Source organism: Ursus maritimus, unplaced genomic scaffold, assembly GCF_017311325.1.
Source record: "Ursus maritimus isolate PB19 unplaced genomic scaffold, ASM1731132v1 scaffold_7, whole genome shotgun sequence".
NCBI classification, from domain to species: Eukaryota; Metazoa; Chordata; class Mammalia; order Carnivora; family Ursidae; genus Ursus; species Ursus maritimus.
Window position 1 is genome coordinate 29,520,071 of NW_024426885.1, and position 23,165 is coordinate 29,543,235.

Below are 23,165 nucleotides of genomic sequence, written 5' to 3' on the forward strand. Positions count from 1 at the left end.
TTCTGGGGCCTGGCATCTGGCCTAATAGTGGGCTGGGAGCAAGTATTCCAAATGTTTGAGGAATCACGCACCTAGATGGACCCAGAGCTCGAGGAGATCATGGACTATCTGAGCTGGAGGAGAGATCAGACCATTTTTGGTTCAATTTCCTCACTTTAGAAAGAAGGAGTTAGGACCTAGAGAGTTTAAGAGACTTGCCCAAGCCACACAGCAAATGAGGGGTGGAGGCCTAGACTCCCCTCAAATGACTTTGTCCACCCCAGCGGTCCATGCGCTTCCCATGGGGAGGGTGGCCAGGGTGCTGAGGACATCTAAAGAAAGGCAAGAGCCATGCCCCTGGGGCAGCGACTCTGGACCTGAGGGCACCCTGGGGGCTCTCCTAGGATCAGAGGCCAGGCCACCCTCTACCTACATACAGGACTGTATCAAGATTAGCTATTTATTGAGTGCAGGGCGGTAGGCTTGTGCTAAGCGCTTTATGTACAGTGTTTTATTTAACACTAACAACACTGAGACAAGGATTATTATTCCCACTTTACAGATGAGGAAATTGAGACTCAGTAAGGTCAAACTTAAACTTCCTCAAGGTCACACGAACAATGGATGGTAGGCTTAAACCCAGTTGACTAATCTCAGAGCCCAGACTCAATCGATGCGACCATACCCGCATGTCCACGCACACACACACTTCGAGGGGCCCTGCCATCTTTTGTCCCTGCCAGCAGAAGAGGCCGAGGCCAGCAGTACAGGTGGTGATCGTCATCGCGTTTGCTCATTCCCCAGGTGCCTTGGCCCCAGCGGCCCTTGAAGTCACCACGATGCGTTCCCTACCAGCTGCCCTCTCCCTGCTCCTGCTGCTGCTGCGGGCCCCCCCTTGCAGGCTGCAGTCACTGAGCACTGTGCAGCTACGGCTCGTGGGCCCAGGCAGCAGGCCCGAGGAGGGCCGCCTGGAGGTGCTGTACCAGGGCCAGTGGGGGACTGTGTGTGACGATGACTTCGCTCTCCAGGAGGCCACCGTGGCCTGCCGCCAACTGGGCTTTGAAACAGCCCTGACCTGGGCCCACAGTGCCAAGTATGGCCAAGGGGAGGGTGAGTGCCTGGTGTGACCCAGCAGGATGACAAGGAGATGGTGGTGGGTTGCCTGCTCTCAGAAGCTGGGCTCGCTGAGGCTTCCACAGACTCCTGCCCACCCTTCAACACCCAGCTCAAATGACTTCCTCCGGGAGGTATTTCCTGAGTGCCCCAGCCACAAGCACCCCCTGCTCTGACCCTCCCATTCTTGTTTGCGGTGAGGCCACCACCGTCACCACCACCACCACCCAGTCCACTCCTACAGAGTGACTGGCACACAGTAGGTGCTCAGCAAATGTTGTTGAGTGAATGAATGGACGGATGGATGGATGGGTGGGTGGACAGGTAGATCTAATTACTAGACCTACCTGGCATTTTCCAAAAACAGACTCTACCTCCTCTTGGCAGTAGGTAGGGTTATAGATACTAAGATCCCAGGAGAACTGACCCCTCTCCCCCACCCCTAGCTTCTACTCAGGCCCTGGCAGAAGACAGTTGTAACTATGGGGTCCTAGGAAGGAGGAACAGCCCATGAATGCCTCTCTGTCCCTAAGCATCACCCTTCCCCTGCCCTCAGGACCCATCTGGCTGGACAATGTGCGCTGTATGGGCACAGAGAGCTCCCTGGACCAGTGCATGTCCAATGGCTGGGGTGTCAGTGACTGCAGCCACTCAGAGGACATCGGGGTGGTGTGCCACCCCCAGCGCCAGCGTGGCTATCTTTCCGAGAGGGTCTCCAATGCCCTTGGGCCCCAGGTAAGGAGGCTGTTCAGGCCCTGGCCTGAGCCAAGGGTTGAGTCACAGGATAGAGAGCCTCCTGGGTGATGAACCTGGAGGAAGAGGGAAGAGAAAGGGAGCAGACTGGGCTGAGAAATGTCCCCTGGGGCCCCACTTCCTGTTGGTGGCCTGAAACAGGTGCATGGACAGAGGCCAGCCTGTAGCAGGGCAGGCTGGGGGGTCTAGTCTGGGCCTGCTGGGGATCGCTGAAGCTGCTCCCCAAAAGGGAGGCAGGAGGGGGTGAGGGGCTGCCTCACCCACAAGGCCGGCCACAATTGCTGCCTCTTCCCGGCACAAACAACCTCGAGCTAAAAACAGCCCAAGCCAAACAACAGGAGCAGGCAGGGCAGGTCTCGGCCCTTACCCTCCACTGCTGGGCAGCCCCAGCCTGAGGACAGCTAGCCCTGGCCCACAAACGCAGCAGACCAGGGTGCAGTGGGCTTCATGGTCTGAGTCACCCCAGACCTAAGGTCCCCTGGGCCAAGGATCCCGCTGGTAGTCTCAAGCAGCTGGTCTGTGCCCATCCTCAGCTCTCCCCAGGTGGCACAGAGAAGGTCCCTCTGTGCCCAGTGGAAGGCTCCCAAACTCCAAAGCCCCTGAGCCTGATCCTAGGGAGGGCACAGATCTGCCTGGTTCTCTCTGGAGTTGAAGAAAGGAGCACAGACAAACCAAGGCTCTGCGTCATGCGCACTCTGTGCTTTGGCAAGTGCCCTGCTCTCCGGGCCTGTTTCCTGACCTGTCCAGGGAAGGCCTGGTGGGGGGCTGATCTTTAAGTGCTCTGAGCCCTGGCTCACCCATGGGAACACCTGCAGCGGGCTCAGCGGGCAGGAACGCTGGGGCCCGTGGTGACCATGCACCCTGCAGGGCCGGCGGCTGGAGGAGGTGCGGCTCAAGCCCATCCTCGCCAGTGCCAAGCGGCACAGCCTGGTGACCGAGGGAGCAGTGGAGGTGAAGTACGAGGGCCACTGGCGGCAGGTGTGTGACCAGGACTGGACCAGGAACAACAGCAAGGTGGTATGTGGGATGCTGGGCTTCCCCAGCGAGGCACCTGTCAACAGCCTCTACTACAGGTAGGAGGGACAGGTGGGCGGAGGGCCGTGGGGGGCGTGGGGTTGTGGGGCAGTGGCTGTGTGCACGCCTGTGTGAGCATACATTTGTGCTCCTGTGTGTGTGAGACAGATGTGTGTGTGCGCGTGTGTGTGTCTGTGTGTGTGTGTGTGTGTGTGTGACATGCGGGGCCTTGCAGAGTTCAGTGAGATGGGCAGGGCAGTGTCTGCGGCAGGACATTCCCCGGGTGTGGGACTGGGAGGGAAACAGGTCCCACGGACTTCCCGAGTTGCGGGGCTCTCAGAATAATGAGGAGGAGAGTGAGGAGAAACTTGGAGACCCTGGGAAGTACCTCGAAATGAAAAGAAACATGGTACTTGCTAGTCATACATAAAGAGCTGAAAACAACTGAATGCAAACCTGTGCCCCTGATTAAAGAACCGGACTTGACCGACGATGCTTCTGGCAGGGCCCACGAGGGTAGACCACCTGAGTTCCGGTCTCAACTGTACCAGTAAAGCACTGTGGGCTGTCAGTAGGGCCCCTGGGGCCTTGATCAGCCAGTTGGCAGGGAATTTCCTCCACTCTGGTCGGAGCCAGGCTTTGACTGCGTTGCGTGTGAGCAAGGCCTGGGGTGGGGCAGCACTTGGGAAAGGAGACATAAAAATCCTCTGGCGACAATGTGACCGAACTGTCACAAGATTGCATCAGCCTCTAAATGGCACCAGCTCTGTGCCAGTGAGAACTCTGTGTGTTTCTCGTCCCCCACACTCCATCTGAGTGGTCTCCCCTTGCCCACCCCCAGTCAGTTTAGTGGCTCTGACTTAGATGGCCCTGCTCCTGAAGACCAGCCACGTGGCTCCATCCCTGGGGACGACTGGGATGCGGGCCCCTGACTCCCCACTGCCTGGTAATTGCACCTCTGGGCCTGGCTGACTTGCCCACCCCCCCTGAGGAGAGCAGCCCTGATTATAGCCTCTGGGTGTGCAGCCCCTACCAGCCAGGCCTTTAACTTGCACCTGCCCCCAGAGGACCTTTCCCCTGGGTCCCTTTTCTCAGGGCACTCCCTAGAGGCTCCCCTCCGACTGCATGGGGAGAGGGTGAGCTGGGGGCTGCCCACTCAGGGACAGTCCAGTGCAGAAGAGAAACCAGTTTGGGACTAGTCAAGAGGGCACCTTGCTGGGCCCCGCTGTTCTCCCTGTGACATGGAGATCATCGGTGTCTGTGAGGAGACCACCCTGCTAGGGCTGCTGTGAGGCTCAGCATTACAATAATACGACTGAGTTTACAGATGGAATCCCTGTGCAAACTCTAGGACAGCCACAAGGAGCCAGGGGACAGGGGATATTCAACACTCCCTCCATCCCCACCTGTTTTCTCCCACCTAGGAAAGTCTGGAACTTGAAGATGAAGGACCCCAAGTCTAGGTGAGGAGCCACATCCTGAGAGGAGGGTGCAGAGGGGTGTGGCATGAAGGGGGAGCGCATGTCCCTTTCCTCCCCAGTGCCTCGGCCTCCCTGACTCCTGAGCTCCCTCAGCCCCTCCCCACCTTCAGTCTCCCTTGTCTTCCAGGCTGAAGAGCCTGACACAGAAAAATTCCTTCTGGATTCACCGGGTCAGCTGCCTGGGGACAGAGCCCCACATGGCCAGCTGCCAGGTTCAGGTGGCACCAGCTCGGGGCAAGCTGCGGCCGGCCTGCCCAGGTGGCATGCACGCTGTGGTCAACTGCGTGCCGGGGCCCCGCTTCCGCCCTGCGAAAGCAAAGCCCGGGCGCAAGGAGTCTCGGGCAGAGGTGGGTCGGGCCAGCTGTCAGCAGGAGAGGGTGGGAGGGACTCGCGGGAGGGGCTCTCTAGGACAGGCGGGAGCCGAGGGACCAATCACCCCATGCCCTATATCGAGGAGGCCTTGATGCAGACAGGGAGGAAGAGAGCGAAGTGTAGCCTGGTAGAAACTTGGGATTTATTTAAAAAGAACCGTTTATAACCCGACCATAAATGGAAAGCTGACATCACTGGCCACAAATAGAAGGTAACCATAAAAACAGTAATTACATCGTAGCTAACACCCGGTCAAGGCCCAAGGTACTGAACCTGAGCCTGGCCCTTTGTTATAAAAAGCAACAAGCGAGTGCTGGTGAGGTGTTACCGACATAGCAGCCCGGCAGTGGGATAGGGTCCTCTGTGAAATAGGAAGGACTGGAGAAGACTTAACCCGGAAATCTGTTCCCCACTGTGTGAGTCAGCTCAGTTCATACCATGTCCCGCGCAGCTCTGAAATCATCTCACGGATCTCTTAGGGAGCACTATCTAGTTCAGCCCGCAAGGATAAGGAAGGAGCCAGGGCTGGACGAGAGGGAGGGACCCCTCTGGAGAGCAGCTAGAGGGTTGAGAAGTCCAAGAACCCCAGCTCCTAAGGCTCCCTTGGTACCACTGTGGCCCGTGTGGTGGTTCTTTGTCATGAGGAAGGGCGCTTGAGAAGAACAGCTTACTGGAATACTCGAGGTAATAGCTATGAGCCATCAGAGGTGGGGCTGGCACTCCCGGTCATCCGCTCACCCAGCTTGAAGGGGCCTGGCCCCGGCTCCCCTAGCAGCTCAGCCATGCCCGCACCCTCCCCCGCTGCCCACCCTGAAGCTGGTTTTCTCCCGGGCAGGAGCTGAAGGTCCGCCTCCGCTCCGGGGCCCAGGTGGGGGAGGGCCGGGTCGAGGTGCTTGTGAACCACCAGTGGGGGACGGTCTGTGACCACGGATGGAACCTCATCTCCGCCAGCATCGTGTGTCGTCAGCTTGGCTTTGGCTCGGCTCGGGAGGCCCTCTTTGGGGCCCAGCTGGGCCAAGGTAAGATGAGGAGGCCTGAGGTGGGGTAGGAGGCCTTGGATGAGCCATTCATTGCTCCATCCTTTGGTGGCCCTGGCGCCAACGCCCCGCTATGGGGGGGAAGCCACAGGTGTGAGGTTATAGAGGTCGAGCCTTACACGGCATCTGTCCCTCTGCCCGCTAGGCTTGGGACCTATCCACCTGAGTGAGGTGCGCTGCAGGGGTTCCGAGCGGACCCTCAGCGACTGCCCCTCCCTGGAAGGGTCCCAGAATGGTTGTCAGCATGAGAATGATGCTGCCGTCAGGTGCAACGTCCCTGACATGGGCTTCCAGAATCAGGTGAGCTTGGATTCGGGCATGGCCTCAGGCTGGGGGGCTGGGAAACCCTGACAGAGCCCCCAGGACACCACATCGAGCCAGTGGAGAGGGGCTTCTCAGAGCCAGTCTGGAAAGGCCTCTCCTCTATGTCTCCCCTGGCCTGGCCCACGTCTCCTCAGGGCCAGGTTCTGATCTTCAGAGATGTCCCGTGGTGATGGGGACTCTTCAGGCGGATGCTGTCTGCCACTGTACCCTCTCAGGTCCCCTGTGAGGCTGAGGCAGAAGCAGGCTAGGGCAGAGGACCTATCAGTGCTGGGGAGTGTCACTGGCAAGGCTGCGTGGGATGGCCAGAGTTCAAGTGTCATGCATCATGCGGACAGTGGAGAAGTCGCTCGTCTCTGAGCTTGGCTCTCTCTTCTGTTAGTGGGGGTTAATTGTCTCATAGGGTTACTGTGAATGCGATGATAGATACGAAAGCCCTTTGCAATTGGCAAGTCATCGTTAATGGTAGAATTTCAGGTAAGAGGAGCGCAAGTCCCGAGCAGGAGCCCAGGGGCAAGCGCCCTGAGTCAGGTTGCTGTCGTGGGCAGGGACAGCAGGGACTATCTAGCCAAATGTCCTCGAGTAAGAGAGAGGGAGACGGAGCCAGAGAAGGGGAGAGCTCTGCCCAGGGCTGACCAGTGAGCAGCGGGATGCGTCTCCAGGCTGGCAGTCCCGAGCCCCAGAGGCCGCCGTGCTCCTCACACACCTCTGACCGCTGCAGGTGCGCTTGGCCGGTGGGCGCAGCCCCGAGGAGGGTGTGGTGGAAGTGCAGGTGGAGGTGAACGGAGTCCGACGCTGGGGGGCCGTGTGCAGCGACCACTGGGGGCTCACCGAAGCCATGGTGGCCTGCCGACAGCTCGGCCTGGGTTTTGCCAGCCACGCAATCAAGGTAGGTCCCTGTCTTGCTTCCAAACTTCCTGTGCTAAAAGTGCTAACCATTCATTCATTCACTCATTCATTCCGTGATTAGTTATTGAGTGAGATTGTGGGCCGATATCATGCTGGGGGCTGGGGACAGCACGGTGATCAAGACATAGCTCCTGCCTCAGAAACAGTCAGCAAAGTGAGGAAGGCAGGCCGTTGTTAACAAAACATTCACACAGCAGGCATGTACTTTCGTCTCTAGGAAAGATGACTCGAAGCTCACCAGACGAGGTGGGGGTGGGGAGAAACAGCCCACGCGGAGGCCCTGTGGCCCAAGGAAACTTGACCCCGTTGGGGAAATCAAGGATGGGGGCTGAAGTGTGGCTGTCAAGGGTGTGGTGTGTGAGGGAGGGAGGAAGAGGCAGGCAAACCGCTCAAAGTCTGCAATGCAGATGTTGCAAACTTTTCTTCTGTGTTGTTTGGCACAGTGTTGGGGCAGAGAGGCACAGGAATACAGGAAGCCTGACATCGCAGTAGCCCAGCTGAGAAATGATGCTGGCGTGGCCGAGACTAGTGGCAGTCCTGGGGGAAATTCAGGGAGATTCAAGAGGGATCTGGGAAAGAAAATCCCAAGGCCATGGCGTGGCTGGGATGGCACAACATCCTCTGCGGGGCCCGACCTGGCCGGGGCCGCGGGGGGGGGGGGGGCAATGCCAGGCACACTGCACCTAGAAAACGGGACCCTATCTTGAGCGCCCCAGGGCTACGGGAAGCACAGCTGGAGAGAGGAGGCAGCCGCCCGAGGGGGCAGCAGGGGAACAGGCCCGTCCTCTTCAACAGCTGAGGGCTGCCGTGTGGTACAAGGTGGGGGCAAGGCCAGGGATGGAAGACTCCCCCTGCCTCAATGCATGGAAGAAGCTTCCGATGCCGGAGGGGTGCCAAGTAGCAGGGACTGTTGCTGAAGACTTGCCAGCGGGGCTGGGCACGGCAGGTGGGGGCAGCAGGGGTGGTCCCACGGGGTTCAAGTGTCAGACAGGCGTAGGAGGGGATGATGCCAAAGCACCCCTCAGCCTTGACTGGGCGGCGCTGGCTGTTTTCCCAGGACACCTGGTACTGGCAGGGGACGCCGGGCGCCGGAGATGTGGTGATGAGCGGCATGCGCTGCTCAGGCACCGAGCTAGCCCTGCAGCAGTGTCAGAGGCACGGGCCGGTGCACTGCTCCCACGGCTCAGGGCGCTTCTCGGCCGGGGTTTCCTGCACAGACAGTGAGTAAACCCCACGGCGCCACCGGCGCCCCCCCCCCCGCCCCCAACATGGCCAGCCCACACCTCCCATTCTCAGGGAGGGCCCAGAAGAGTGGGCGGTAGAAGGAGGGCCGGACTTGGAGCAGCGGCTCTGCCATTTACGAGCTGCGGGTGGCCTAGTCCCTCGTCACCTGGGGGCCCAGCCCTGCCCTGCCCGGCTCATGGAGTTATGGTGAGGATTACAGCAGAGAATAAGGGAAAACACGAGGATACAAAACTGTCTTTCACTTTTCGTGTCCTGACTGATGGTTGGAAAAAAAACAAAAAACAGGAGAGAAAACAAAAGAATGTGTTGGACTTAGGAAGCTCAGTCTTCTTCTGGGAATTATGTACATATGCGCGAAGCCACAACATAAAATGTGTTTCTTAGTGATGCTGGTAGTAAGAGAAGAGTGTGAAAGCTGCTGTACAGGGTACGTAACTGAGGAGCACGAGGGGCCCAAGGCTCTGCCATGTGTCCTCTTCCTGAGCTGTGGGATTTGCCCAGCAGGCTATAGGACAAGACGTTTTGAGGCACTGGTCCGCCCCACCCAGATTCTCGGGGCAGCAGCGTCTGTTTGACACCTGCCAACCAGGTCGATGCCGAGATGCTACATCCAGTCCAAAGGCTGCGGCTGGCACCACACTGAGCAGCCACGTGACCTTCTTCCCAGCCAAGCTGCCATGCCGAGACAGCCTTAATCTTCGTCAGGGGGCTTGAGGGCTTCCTCTCTGTCCAGGGCGCCTTAGAAGAACACCCACAGCCACAAGCGTGGCCTTCCCAGCACAGGGCTCACAGTGCGTTGGGGACCTGCTCCCCAGTCTCTCCCCCTCCTGGGACCCTTGTACCCCTCCCTGCTCTGCTGTCTGGAGTGGCAGCTCTCCTTCTGAAGGTTTTTGATATTTCATCACGGCTGAGCACAGACAGGCGACCTGCTGCCTACGTGACCATCCCTATTTTTCCTCTGGGATCTTTTTCGTTCCTTTTTTCCCTTTGCCCTTTCTCCTCCATCTCTCCGGAAGCTCTCCTTTTCCTCAGGAACTCTAGGGTTTGCCAGTGAGCATAGCCTAGGAATAAGCACAGGGCTCTCAGGAACATTTGGTGATGGTCCAGGCATCTTCGGGCCAACCGGCCCAGCCCCACTGCCTCCCTCAGCGCCTGCCCACTGCAATTAACCAGCAGCCCCTCTCACCATCCTCTGCACAGAGGCTCTCACCCTGCGGATGCCTCTACCAAAAATCTGAACTGTAACCCTGCTTTTGCAAGGAAAAGCCCTGAGAATGGGCACCTTTTCTCTCTTGATGTGACATGGTTAACAGTGGCAGATCTCCACCGGCACATGGGCAGGAAGACGTGGCTTCCGAGGTAGGTGAGAGCCCCTGACCGGAAGGAAACAGCATTTCCAGCACGGTGGATGTTTATACACAGAGAAGCACCAGAAATGTCCTCAGGGGAGAACGCACAGGACAGGCTGGTGCGAATACCCAGGATAGCAGTGAGATTAGAACAGGAACCCTGAGGGAGGCACAGGCCTCAAACTGCAGCAGGAGAGACTGGAACAGCAGAGCTCAGGAGCAGGCTCAGAGATGAACTCTCCCGACTCTCCCTGCCAGCCCTCTCCTCTCCGCGCCCCTTCCTTGTAGGAACTGAGACCCAGAGAGAGTGACTGAGCGAAGGAAGCCAAGCTGGTGCAGCAGGGCTGGGGGGGGGGGGGGCTGTGTGAACTAGACCACACAAAGGCACTGGTAAGCTGAGGAGCATTTTGCAAAAGAAATACCAGCTTACATCAGCTGTATGCTTACCCGACAGTGACCTCAGCATGTTACAGGTACTGGCACTACTGGCATTATTACGATCCCCATTTTATGGATGGGGAAAATGAGAGACAGAAGGTTAAGCAAGTCACAGAGCTAGTGAAAGGCGTGGCCAGAAACTAAGCAAGACTCGAACCCTGACAGCCTGGCTCTCGAGCCATCATGCCTAACCGTGGCATGGTAGCTGCTTGAACTCACCTCTCCTGACTCCCAAACCGCCCTCCCCTACCGGGTAGAGTCCTACTTTTCGGGTCGCTCCCCCCAGAGAGCTTGGTTTGGGGGCAGGCCCGTCCCCCTCGGCCCAAGAGCAACACGGCTGCCTTCCCACCTTTCGCACGGCGCTGTGTCTCATGTGGCCGCAGGCGCTCCGGACCTGGTGATGAACGCCCAGCTAGTGCAGGAGACGGCCTACCTGGAGGACCGCCCGCTCAGCCAGCTGTACTGCGCCCACGAGGAGAACTGCCTCTCCCAGTCCGCCGACCACATGGACTGGCCCTATGGGCACCGGCGCCTCTTGCGCTTCTCCTCGCAGATCTACAACCTGGGCCGCGCCGACTTCCGGCCCAAGACAGGACGCCACAGCTGGATTTGGCACCAGTGCCACAGGTCAGTGCCTGCCATGCCCTGGCTCGCAAGGCACAAAAAGCAGAGTCCACGAACCAAACCAGTGTGGTCTTTCCCTGACCCCAGGCACTTTCCTGGGTGCGCACTCTGAGTGAGAGCCTTCTGTCCTTGACACCTCACTGCCTTTTGGCTCCAGGAGCCAGTAGGGAAGCGGGGGGCACGGACCGGCCCTGCCCCAGATGCGGATGTGCCGCCGTTGACGGTGCTCACAGGGCGCCTTCCCCCGGCACCGGCCGGCGGAGCAGACGTTGCCAGCAGAGCGGGTCTCTGTTAGAATGATAGGGGACAATTAATTTCTCTATGTTGGACCTTAGGCACTGTCTTTAAAAGCCACATACAGCGGGGATTCCTAGAAACCTGGAAACCCAAAATAGCCATCCCATCCAAGATGCTGGCTCTGCAGAAAAAGCTTGCTGGTTTCTGCAGCAGCAGGGCAAGGCCCCTGCCCCCCCCAGCAAAGCAGGAACGCCGGGACTGAAAGGAGACAATGGGCATTCTTTCCTATCAGGAGTTTCCAGCCCAGACAGGAGAGACAACGCCTGTGACAAAGGCAGAATGGGAAAGTGGTGGTTTTTCCTTGGACGCAGCATGGGTGGGGAAAGCGGAGTGGAGCGGGCAGCGATGCTGGGACTTGGCCTTGCTGAGATAATGAGCACCTTCCCCTGTAGCAGGAACAGAGCTGTCTCTAAGGACGGGGTTGGAAACAATAGTAGCAATTTGGTCTCAGGCTCACAGGGAGCAGAGTAAGACCCCTCCTCAGCAGCTTGGCCCCGAGGCTGGTTCCTGGAGGTGTCCCTTCCTCCTGCCTCCGATGGGGCCTCACGGCCAGGCACCAGCCTCCTGGAGGCTACCGGGGCAGCGCTTCCCCTCCTCGCCTGGGTTCACACCCGGTGGGGGCAGCTGTGCCTTGCTGCCTGGCAGGCGGTGCCAGGAAAGTAGACCGTGGGTCACACGAACGCTGGGCTGGAGACAGAGAAGGGCACTGCCCTGCAACGATAACATTCCTCTCTGCGTAACGATGGGCCCCCGTGCCTCAGTCTGCCCTGCTGACTCCTCCAGAGAGTACCCTCTGCTCTGGCTGCCAGGCTGACAGCTCTTCCCCTGCAGGCACTACCACAGCATCGAGGTCTTCACCCACTACGACCTACTCACTCTCAATGGCTCCAAGGTGGCTGAGGGGCACAAGGCCAGCTTCTGCCTGGAGGACACGAACTGCCCCACTGGTATGTGGTTACCCGTCGGCACAGCCCCCTGGTGTTCTCTTAGCCCCTTCAGGGTGAGGTTCCCTTCTGCCCTCAGGTAAGACCACCGCAGGCACCTGGGCACTCTGCCTGGCAACAGCTGGCACTCAAGACACTTCAAAAAGATCAGTGTCCTACCTTCTGACATCTCAGGTGGAAGTTCTCTATTTCCAGCACATTCCGTACCACTTGTAAATGCGTAATACTTTCATTTTGGGTAAGAGTTGCAGGCCTGTTTCACTTTGGCTAAGTTCTCTGAGGGCAGAGATTGTCTGATTTCCTGTTTGCATTCCCACAGTTCCTAGCCCTTAAGAATGGCATGGCAAACGCTCCTCTTCAGAGGGTCGGAAGGATGGACAAATGTATTAGCATGTAGGACTGGAACCTTCCACCCATAATTCCTAGGCCAACAGGAATTTCCACTAGAGCTTCCAGAGAAATCATCTCTGTCACAGATGGGGTTTGCTACTGTGCCGGATTCATGGTTAGTAGGAATTCCGGCTCTGATACTCAGGCAAGTTATCTAACGGAACCACAGGTCCCTCATCGGATTGACCCGTGTGAGGATTCAGTGTGAAGGGCCTAGCAGCGTGCTCGGTCTTGAGCACCTCTTCCCTGCCTCGGTAACTGTCAGTGCCCTTCCTTACAGGACTGCAGAAGCGCTATGCATGTGCCAACTTCGGGGAACAGGGAGTGACTGTCGGCTGCTGGGACACCTACCGGCATGACATTGATTGCCAGTGGGTGGATATCACAGATGTGGGCCCTGGGAATTACATCTTCCAGGTAAGGGCGCTTGGCGATCCCCCAGCGGAACTCCATTTCCTGCAGATATTCTAAAAGTCTCCCTGCGGTCACATGAGGGAAGAGTTTCACAAATAGGTCTCCAACAGGTCTGGCACTTGAGCACTGAAGCAGGATCCCGAGGGCCTGGCTTTGAGTCTTGATTCAATGGACTATGTAAAATAGGAACATTAACGCCTGCCCTCTGGATGCCTTTAAGGATCAGTGACGTGAAGGGTATACACCCTTCGTGAGACTGCGTGAAATGTAAAGCATGATCACAGCCACGACTGTCACCTGCTTTCACTTGTCCCCTTGCCTCACTCCAGGTGGTTGTGAACCCCCAATACGAGGTGGCGGAGTCCGATTTCTCGAACAACATGATGCAGTGCCGCTGCAAGTATGACGGGCACCGGGTCTGGCTGCACAACTGCCACACAGGTAACCGCGAGCCCTTGTGGGGCCAGCCGCGTAGGGGCTCGGGAAGCTGAGAGATGCTACCTGTACCTGTCGGGTGGCTGGAAGGGAGATGTGGAAGGCTAGGGATAGGACAGACATGAACTTCCCTTGACCTCTTCATAGGTACATTTTTTTTTTTTTGAAGATTTTATTTATTTGACAGAAAGAGACAGCCAGTGAGAGAGGGAACACAAGCAGGGGGAGTGGGAGAGGAAGAAGCACGCTCATAGCAGAGGAGCCTGACGTGGGGCTCGATCCCAGGAACCTGGGATCACACCCTGAGCCGAAGGCAGACGCTTAACGACTGAGCCACCCAGGCGCCCCCATAGGTACATTTCTAGACCCAACCGGTCACACCAACAGCCTCACCCAGTCACGACTTACTTCTACACCCCTCTTCGTCCTTAAGGCTGTTTGGATTATAAACTCAGTCTCCCGTCTGTCCTGGAGTCTTTTCTGTTACTTCAAGCCAAGTCTGGATTTCTCTTTTCCAGCCCTGTTATTGTTCACCCTCCCTTTCGTATGGTCTTTCTCAGTCATGCCCATCCTAGGTTGACTGCCTCACAGGCACAAGGAGAAGTCCGCCAGCTCTGTGTTGCTGTCCCCAGCTGTAAACTGAGCACAAGAAGGTGGCCATAGAGAACAGGACACTTGCAGGGTTCATAGAATTGGACAATGGAAGAAGCAATGATTCAGTGGGGGACAGAGTTTGGAGGTAGTTGCCCTACTTGTCTGTAAAGAAAGGTAGCAGTCCCTCTATCTTCAAGTTATGAAATGCCCGTACTTGCTATGGGGTGTGTGCATTCACACCCACACTTTGCACATATGGGGCAGGGCAGGACTGGTTTATTCAGTTAACAAATATTTAAGACCTACTTTTGTGTCCAATACTGCACCAGGCACTAGAAAAATAAACAGGAGTAAAATGCGGAGCTCAGTGTCAAATAGGGTAAGCTGGCATGCAAATGGATCACCCCACTACTACTGAGTACTCCAAACCAATATGAACTCACGCTGAGCAAGCATGGAGAGAAAGCAACAACCTTCGGGCTAGCAAGGTTTCCCAGAGGAATGACATTTGAGCTGGGTTTCAAAGGAGAGGCAGAAGTCAGGGAAGAAAGGAAGACCCGGAAAAAGAGCACAGGATTTGGCCCCAGAAGGCTTCACTGGGTTCCAGATCCAACTCCACCACTTTCTAGCTGTTAAGACTGAGGAATATCTCAACGTCGAAGAAGTTTTCTCTTTTTAAAGAGGGGGCTATATACTTCAAACCTACTGAAGCGCTTTGCAGGGAGGGTTACGATGGCTCTTGCTAAGAGAATGGCTCCTGTGGGCTTCTGGGAACCACTGACAAATTTCAGCCAACGGGGGCAAAAAGATCAGATTTATATAAGGGTAACTTCAGCAATGGAGGCAAGACAGTAAGAGGAGAGAGAAAACAGCCCAAGGATTCAAGTAGGTTTTGCTGCCATGAAATGAGACACGAACATCAGAGATACCAGGAATTAGAACGTAAGGCTGCACAGTAGAGAGAGCCTCCAGATTGCTAGTGGGAGGCTGCAAGGGATCCAGGGTCCAGATTGCTAGTGGGAAGCTGCAGGGGATCCAGCCTCCAGATCGCTAGTAGGAGGCTGCAGGAACCAGCCTCCAGATCGCTAGTAGGAGGCTGCAGGGGATCCAGCCTCCAGATCACTAGTGGGAGGCTGCAGGGGATCCAGCCTCCAGATCGCTAGTGGGAGGCTGCAGGGGATCCAGCCTCCAGATCGCTAGTGGGAGGCTGCAGGGGATCCAGCCTCCAGATTGCTAGTGGGAGGCTTGCAAGGGATCCAGCATCCAGATTGCTAGTGGGAGGCTTGCAAGGGATCCAGGGGCCAGATTGCTAGTGGGAGGCTGCAAGGGATCCAGGGCGGTGAGGATGGAAAGAAAAACAGTGCACTTCTGACCACTGTAGGGGTCCTTGCAGAAAACAGAAGGCATACCAGGTGCGAATACAAAGTTATTTAATGAAAGGACTATTTATAGAGGTGTGAATAGGACTAAGGAATTGAGGAGTGTTGAGGCATCTGGGGATAAGCAAGAGAGGGAAATTGTTAACAGCCTTTGGCTTGAAGGGGCACAGGGCGTCCTGGAGGCAGGTAAAAGCTCAAGCTTGGAGGGAGAACCTGACCAGAGCAGGAGGCACGGGAGGCCATCACCACAGAACAGGGAAGAATACCCCAGCCTCTCCCTCCTTCCATCTGCTAATCTCCCTCTATTGCTTCCCATTGACCTAAACCAGCCAGAAACCAGACGATGAGGAAGCCAGAGTGAAGCGATCTCTAGGGCAGAGAAAACGAAGAAGGGTGGAGAATGAATCTGGGGATTGAGGGCAGACAAAGAATAATCAGCACAACCCTTTCCACTCAATAGCCTATTCTTCCTGATGTCCCTGAAACTACACATCAGGGTCTGTTTCTATAAAATGTTTATGCCCATGACTGACCTGATGTGAAGGGTGAGTGGGGCAGAATATATCTGTGTGTGTGTGTGTGCATGCACGAAGTTGTCAGGGAGGGGATGAGAGCACAGTAGGGTTGGCTACTCACCCGTTGTCCTTCGGTCCACAGGGGATTCCTACCGAGCTAATGCAGAGCTCTCCCTGGAGCAGGAGCAGCGTCTCAGGAACAACCTCATCTGAAGCCATGACTGCACACTTCCAGCTGCTGCCCACACACCAGATACCTCAGCTTATTGGAGCCATGCCCTTCCCAAGAGCCCTAACTCAGTGGGAAAGGGGCCAGTGCCAAGCGGCACCAAGAACTGCTCAGGAAGCCTTTTGATGGCAAGATCATCAAACCGAAATGGTACTGCTCCCTCAGGACTCTGGGCCTGTCCCTAAGGGCCTTTGGACTATGTTCTATGGCCTCCAGGCTTTGTTCAGCTGAGCTCATCTTCCATAAGGAGACCCAGTCTTTACTGGATCTTACCCCAGAGTTCCTGCTACAGGAGCAATCAGTTCTTTAGAGATGGACTGTGGCCCAGCCCCCATTTAAATGGTGCTTTGCAAATGTCTTGGAGTAGAGGACAAAAGGACAGAAATACACAGGAGATAGGATTAACTCTGCTAGAAGCTCAAAGTCACAACTGGCAGAGATGTTGATGAATCCAGGCCCTCGTTTGGTCTGTGCTCATTTAGAACTCACCCGTCATTCTAAGAGTCTGCTCTAGTGCCTTTACCTTTATCCTACTGCACATATGGGTGTTTCTAATATCCTGGAAGCGTAGGCCTCAGGCATCCTCTTGTCTCCTGATGGGTCAACACCACCAGTTACTGAGTGCTTGAGAAGGGGCAGGATTTGCAGATGTGGCCAGATAGGGCCTTCCTACAGAAGAGCAAGAGAAGGCCAAGCAGGACTGCTGCAATAGTATGGATCCCAGCCCCCACCAGGGCCTCTTACAAGGAAAAAAATATATATATATGCCATTCACCTGTAAGGCAATCCAGTCTCCCTCAAGATCACTGTGCATCTCAGGACTGGCCTAAATTTCGGGTCTCAACCAAGTTTCTGAAGTGAACTTTGCATGGAATAAATTAGACACACATAAGAGATGATCTTTACAGGTCTGACGCCCTAATGCCAATAAAGATTGCTCACTATGGACAGCTACAAAGACAACACTGGCTGTGGCTCTTTGCAGTTCCCAGCACACGAAGTCTAACCTTTTCCACTCTTGCTGAGCTGGGGACTAGGATGTGTGGGGCACACATACTACTCACGACAGTCCCACTACATTTCTCTGACATTAGCCTACAGTCTGCTTCCCAATTCCCTCCCCAGGCTCAGCACTGAAACGTGGGTTGGAAAGGTTAAGGGACGAAAGGGAGAAGGCAAGAAGGAAAAGTCCAAGGATTGTAAACTTTTATAAGGAGGCTGCAAAACCAAAATGAACGGTAGCAGATGGCGCAGATTTACAATAGCACTCCCCTCCCCACATCGTGAGAGCCATCCCCTCCTTAGGGAGTAAAAAGGGACATGATCCATAGCTATCCTCTATGAATACAAAGAAATGCTTTCTTCCTTCTTCTCTTCTACTTTCTCTCTTCTCCACTCCTTCATCTCCTTCATTAGGCAAAGGGAGCATTATATCTTGGCATGGCAGTTTAGGTAAACAAGGGAAGGACTGATTTCCTGTTGGACCCAGCAAACATCGCCCAAACAGTAACAACATTATACTCACACATGCAGCTAATGGTCTGTGAAAGAATGTGCAGCCCGTGGGGTAGCGTGTGGCGACTGATGACTACATTCAGGCAGGGAGGTTACCCACCGCTTCTTCCTGGATCCAGTTTCCAAGAGGGCCAGAAAAAGCAGGCCAGGCAGCCAGCCACTGGCTCTGGTCTCAGTCTTGCTGCCCACATCACACGTTCCATAGGTGCAGCCAGTTCTAATTCTTGGAAAAAGCTATACAAGGGCTGTGCTGTTACACCACTGAGTTGAAAGGGAAGGACATGGGAAGACTGGTGGCTGGCATGACTTGTAACTAGATGAGGAATGTTAACAGAATACCAACCACCAAATTCCAGACAGAACCAAAAATGTCGGAAGATTTTCACTTCAGCATTCTTTAGTCTCACAGAAGCTGAAGGGCTGGGAACCTCAGCTTACTAATTAGAAGCCTAATTTATTTCTATTCCACCAAGACCTTCACTCCATGGGGAGCATACCAGAACGCAAGGGGAATGCACCTTTCTACTATAAATTCAGGTGACACTGGGATTGAGTCACTTAGCGTCTACAAAGCAACAGAAACACCTCGCAGAATGCCTTCGCAGTCTTCTGGATTATCTACAAAGGAGCCAGTGGCAGCTACAGGGTGCCCTCCAGCTAGTCGGCTTGTGAAGGCCCGGTTTAGATGTGGCCAAGGATTTGGTTCCCATCTGGACAAGCCCAGTGTAGTCCATGCTGACATGGCAGCGCCTCTTACCTCCACCCGGTATCCATCAGTTCCAACAACTGGAAAAATAGAACTAAAAAGCACATCTTCTCCTAATGGTGGAAGCAGCAACACTCCATAGCTTTCAGTATTAGCTAAAAACAAATCCCTTTTCTGGGTCTAATTATAAGGATAAAAAAGTTAGAGGGGGCTGAAAAAAACCACATGCTACTAGCCACATAGTACACAGCATGAGAATGAGACTAGTACCTTATGAAGTTACAAGTTATTAATACAAGAAAACAGGGTAATAAACATGTGGCTCTATGTTACCATTAACAAGGCCCTTAAAAGTCAGAATGCTATCAGAAACGGGAAGCACCTCAAAGACAAGTGATAGGAACAATCATCTTTTTTACTGCCCAGGGTTACTCTTAGCCTTGAAGAATCAAAACAGAGTAAACATATACCTCAGAAACATACCATTCAGTACGAAGCCTGGCTACAATTCCCTTCTTTCCTTTCCAATGCAGCCTTATTATTCAAACAGACCTGCTTATTTAGAGAAGTCTGTTCTGTGAAGACCAAGAGCACAAACCCTGTAGCTACCAGCCAAAGAGAGGTGCGTTGGTCTAGGCAGTACTAGGACAGAGGGTCAAGAGAAGGATTTTTTTAATCCTCCAAGCTTGAAAAGTAAGCACTGAATATGAACAAGGGACACTTTCAGAACTGACCAAGAATGAGAAAAACAATGCTGAAGAACTCAAGAGGGCTCCTAGACCAGAACAGCAGCAGGGATAGTTGGGTCCAGGCTAAGAACCTAGGCCAGTGTCATCTGAGGAACATCTGAACAGAGCCCCCACCCCACCACGTTCTAGGCAACGCTAATACTCCATCATTGTCATGGGCACAAAATCATACAAATAGGAGGCTGTTGCCCTCAATGAAAGCACAGTGGGACACTATTTCTTGCTACCTCAGCCTCTTAAGGCCTAGCACTACCATTTCTGCACTCCTTTCCAAAAGCAATGAGAATGCAGGTAGAGGATGGATAAAGCCTAAATTGGTGGCTCAGACTTGTCAGTGTCCTTTAGAAAATTTCTCACTGCCCAGGTGTTTGTTTTATTCTGGCAACTCTTCCTTATAATGGATGGTTTGGCGTTGCCTGCCAAGCGCCTCTGGCACAGGCTAGGAAGATGATACCAAGAACACGCTGAGTGCCAGATGCCTTCCGCAGAATGTCAGGTGTGACAGAAACGGGAGAAAGTGAGAGGCTGGGGGTGGGGGGCAGTGTACTGGGACGGCAAGAAGGGGAGGGGAGCTACCACATACCAATCCTGAGACACACATTTCTGTAGTCCACTCTGCGGCAGAGAGGGGCAGCAGTCTACTCAGCGGGGCTCAATAAAGCCAGCAGACCCAGCGAAGCCGTGCACAGCACTGTAGGGATGACGACACGAGGAGAGCTGTTCTGCAATTTTTTTTGTGGGAATGACAAAATTGACAAAGAGCAGAGTGATGTGTGTCATAAAATGAGCTTTAATGTCTCCTTCTCACAACACGACGGTGCTCCACGGCTGGCTCCCTGTGAGGACCGGAGGCGGCGGGCCCCTGGCTGCCGTGCAGTGTGAGCAGCCCCCGGCCTCGGCTCGGTGCAAACCCCCACAGCTGCTGCAGCTCACTAGCTCTGGAGTTCTGCAAGTGACAATGCCGATTCCGTGAGGACCAAGTACTTCAGACACTGCTCCGTCTCTCTGTGGGAACTGCTCCCTCCACCACCCCTCAGTTTGGTGAGGCCCGAGGGAACACACCGCCTTTGCAGGGCTGAAATCTCCCATCATCCCAGGTTTAAATCCTCTGTTTTGTATCTTCTCCAGACATCTTAGACGTGTGAGCCAGGCTAACAATGGGACTTGCCCCGCCCAGAGGACTCTTGGAAGTCCTATCCAAGCTGTCACAAGTCAGCTTCCTGGCTGATGGCCCCCTTCTATGCCCAACACAGTAGGGCAGTTCCAAAGAACTGCAGCTAGAAGCAAAGACGGACAGGAGTCCATCTTCTTTCTGTACACAGTCAGCGCTCGTCTTGATGGCTTTCTCTATCATTAACACGCACTTCTGCACGTACACAGAACTCTAGAAGGATCCTCCTATCTGGAGACTATGGAAATATTTTCTGAATTCATAGAACTATCCCCTTCATTGAGTGATGTTCAAACAGCAGGCTGGTCTCTGCCTTCCCAGATATCTTCCCGTTGCTTGGCTTCCAGTCGTTTTCTCTCTGGAAGTTAGGACATGGTTAAAAGTGGGAGTACACTTCACACGACCAGGGACTTTCCTTTAACGCAAATTATAAGCAAACTTTAATCATGAGACAGGAGGACTTCTGGTCTTCTCCTACCTGATTCCAAGAGTTAATATTTTTAACTTTCCAAGGGTTTTGTAAGTGGAAACAATGTGACTAGTACTTTATAACAGAGAGAAAGATCTGGGGCTAAGAGAAATAAAAAGTCTGGAGTGGGGCACCTGGGTGGCTCAGTTGGTTAAGTGTCTGACTCCTGATCTCAGCTCAGGTCTTCATCTCAGAGTTTTAAGTTCAAGCCACTTGTTGGGCTCCACGCTGGGCGTGAAGCCTACTTTAAAAAAAAAAAAAAAAAGTATATGAAGTCAGAATCCAGCAGGACCCAGAATCCAGTCTTGCTGATAATGTGTTTATTTTAATTCTATTTCTCAACTGTGTTAGTGGTTCAATATAATTGCCTGTTATTCCCACTTCACTGATCTTTAAAAATTTTCAATAGGGATAGAGAATTTTGTTTCAATATTCTTCTGCCTTCTTGCTCAAATGGAAGTGGTAGCCACTGGGCTTTAGTTATATCTCCCTATTACAATCTTACAGAAAAAATATTTCAGAGACAAATCAAATTTCAATATTTTCAGAGTACTTTCAGGAGCCAAAAATCTTCTGGAATGCACAATTCCAACATGGAAAAATGAGCACATATAATGAAGGGAAACAAAGAACTATTTCTAAAAACAAAACAGAAACACAAATCTGGGCAATCCATCTTCAATTTTTAACAGAGACGCTTGGTTTCCATTTAATAGTCTTACCAAAACCTGAGACAATACAGACCATACACGATCTGGTAACACAAGCACTTCGTTAGGTACCACAATACTAGTTCTAATTTCATGGCTAGTCATTTACCTTTACAATAAAATGTACATGGTAAGCCTAAGTGCTTCCTCTCAAGGACTATTATTTCAGATAATGTCTGTGAAAGATTTTACAAGTCATGAACCAGGGGAATTATTACAGAAATCAAGGTGAGTTTAGAGTTAACACTTGCTATGTTGACATACCTTTCCAAATCAGCAGAATCCCTTACAAAATTCCTTTACTAAATATTTTACTGTACTTTAAGGGCAAAGAACTTGGTCAGGAAGTTGACTGGCACTTGGAAACGTGAGAAAGAGAAATTCACTGCTATTTGGGCACCACCTTGTGGCATTATCTGAATATAGCAGCAAAGTTCTAATGTAAGAGGCAAAAAAATGGGAGGGGCGGTCAGCAAATTCCAAAGTGAAGGCTATTAATTCAGTGCCTTGTGACTTGGCCTTAAGACAGGCTTGAACTGGGATTGGGATTCTCCAGAGAGACAGCAGCCCTAAGGAAAACTGGCTTATCTAAAGGATTCCAGGGTTTCTTCGGGAGGCACTTCGGTTCTGATTCTTACAAACTGGGTAAAGTTAGAAAGGGGATCTAAAGGCAAAAGCAACATTGGATGAGGAATGCCTGGGTGACTCAGTGGGTTAAGTGTCTGCCTTCAGCTCAGGTCATAATGCCAGGGTCCTGGGATGTAGCCCCGGATCAGGCTCCCTGCTCAGAGGGGAGTCTGCTACTCTCTCACCCTCTGCCCTTCCCCTCCACTTGTGCTCTGTCTCTAGCTTTCTCTCTCTAATAAAATCTTAAAAAATAAAAATAAAAAAAGATGCAATGTTGGACGAAAGCCATCAAAACCTGTATCTGGATTCCTAGAAAAAGTGAGGAAACCACGAAAGTAAACTACTAGAACTCAAATTTTTCCATAAGCTCAGAAATTTAAACCAGAAAAGCTATCTGGGAAATTCTAAGAAAACAGATCCAGATGCAGTAGAAAAATATAATGACTGCCCATAAACCACAAGGCCAAAGTCAAAGTAGTTCTGAAAACAAAAAAACAAATTTTTTTTTTTTTTAAAGTTTAGGGCTAAAACTCATTTGGTGGTAAATATAACCTGAAAAACTAAGAGGCTGCTTATAGTCTTATACATGCCATTTTATGGAAGAGCCATACACTTTGGGGCAGAAATATTAATATTAGTGTGTTTGATTTTGGTGTCAGGAAATATATATTAAGATAACCATATTATCTTTCTAAAATTGAAAAAGTTTAGAATACTGAAACATTTTCTACCCTAAAGCTTTCTAATAAAAGATTATAGATCTCTCCTGCCAAATATATATGAAAAGAACGGGCAACTCTGGTGGTAAGCCATACGAGAAACCAGTGAAGGCTGGGGCACAATCTGAGAAGCACAAGGGAATAGTAGCAATGTGAGGCACACATTCCAAAATTCAGAACATGAGTAGAGAAGGACTTTTTAAAGAGGAAGCATGGAGAGGCTAAATGACTTGCCTAAGGTTACATAACCAGTAAAAAACTAAAGCTGGAACACGGGTCCTTAATTCTTAAACCAGCATACTTTCCACTGTCCTGACATCTGAAAATATCTAAAAAGAAAAGGGAAAATGAAAAAAAAATGTATTGTCAGAAAGATAAGGAAGCATGTCATCCCTTTATTAAAAAGAGAAAGGAAAACAGATAATAGCTGATAGACTGCATGAAAAGAGCTCCTATTAACTTTAACTCCAACAATTAAAAAAAGTAAACTAAGTAAAGAAAAAAAGCTCAACAGCAGCCATAAGGGCAAGGAACTAAAGGAAGAAGAGAAGAAGTCGCATGAAATGATTAACCTACAGCACACATGAGCTGGCCCTGCAGACTTCCATTTCCCAGTATGAGAAATCAACTGGCAGAAATGATTCTATTAAATGAGGTGACTGAATCA

At 52.8% G+C, this 23,165-nt stretch overlaps 2 protein-coding genes across 6 annotated transcripts in view; one reads left to right on the forward strand and one right to left on the reverse strand.

Moving 5' to 3' along the window:
- The first annotated feature begins 689 nt into the window (after positions 1–689).
- LOXL4 (lysyl oxidase like 4) lies at positions 690–16,790 on the forward strand. Its single transcript, XM_040624695.1, has 14 exons — positions 690–1,089; positions 1,649–1,827; positions 2,713–2,918; positions 4,284–4,322; positions 4,468–4,687; positions 5,548–5,731; positions 5,895–6,049; positions 6,792–6,959; positions 8,037–8,199; positions 10,395–10,638; positions 11,764–11,879; positions 12,547–12,683; positions 13,010–13,121; positions 15,746–16,790. The coding sequence occupies exons 1-14, from the start codon at positions 819–821 to the stop codon at positions 15,814–15,816; spliced, it is 2,265 nt and encodes a 754-aa protein (XP_040480629.1). The 5' UTR covers positions 690–818; the 3' UTR covers positions 15,817–16,790.
- Positions 16,791–19,572: 2,782 nt separating this feature from the next.
- Positions 19,573–23,165, reverse strand: part of R3HCC1L (R3H domain and coiled-coil containing 1 like) — an 84,088-nt gene continuing 80,495 nt past the window's right edge. For all 5 annotated transcript variants that reach the window (XM_040624013.1, XM_040624014.1, XM_008704367.2 and 2 more), the window contains one exon: positions 19,573–20,331. In XM_040624013.1, coding sequence (XP_040479947.1) covers positions 20,264–20,331 — 68 coding nt within the window. In that variant the 3' untranslated portion in view covers positions 19,573–20,263. The remainder of the gene's footprint in view (positions 20,332–23,165) is intronic.

Coding starts and splice junctions, on each gene's coding strand:
- LOXL4 (XM_040624695.1), top strand. CDS start 819: ATGCGTTCCCTACCAGCTGCCCTCTCCCTGCTCCTGCTGCTGCTGCGG. Junction 6,050..6,791: donor ACATGGGCTTCCAGAATCAG/GTGAGCTTGGAT, acceptor TGACCGCTGCAG/GTGCGCTTGGCCGGTGGGCG. Junction 6,960..8,036: donor TTGCCAGCCACGCAATCAAG/GTAGGTCCCTGT, acceptor CTGTTTTCCCAG/GACACCTGGTACTGGCAGGG.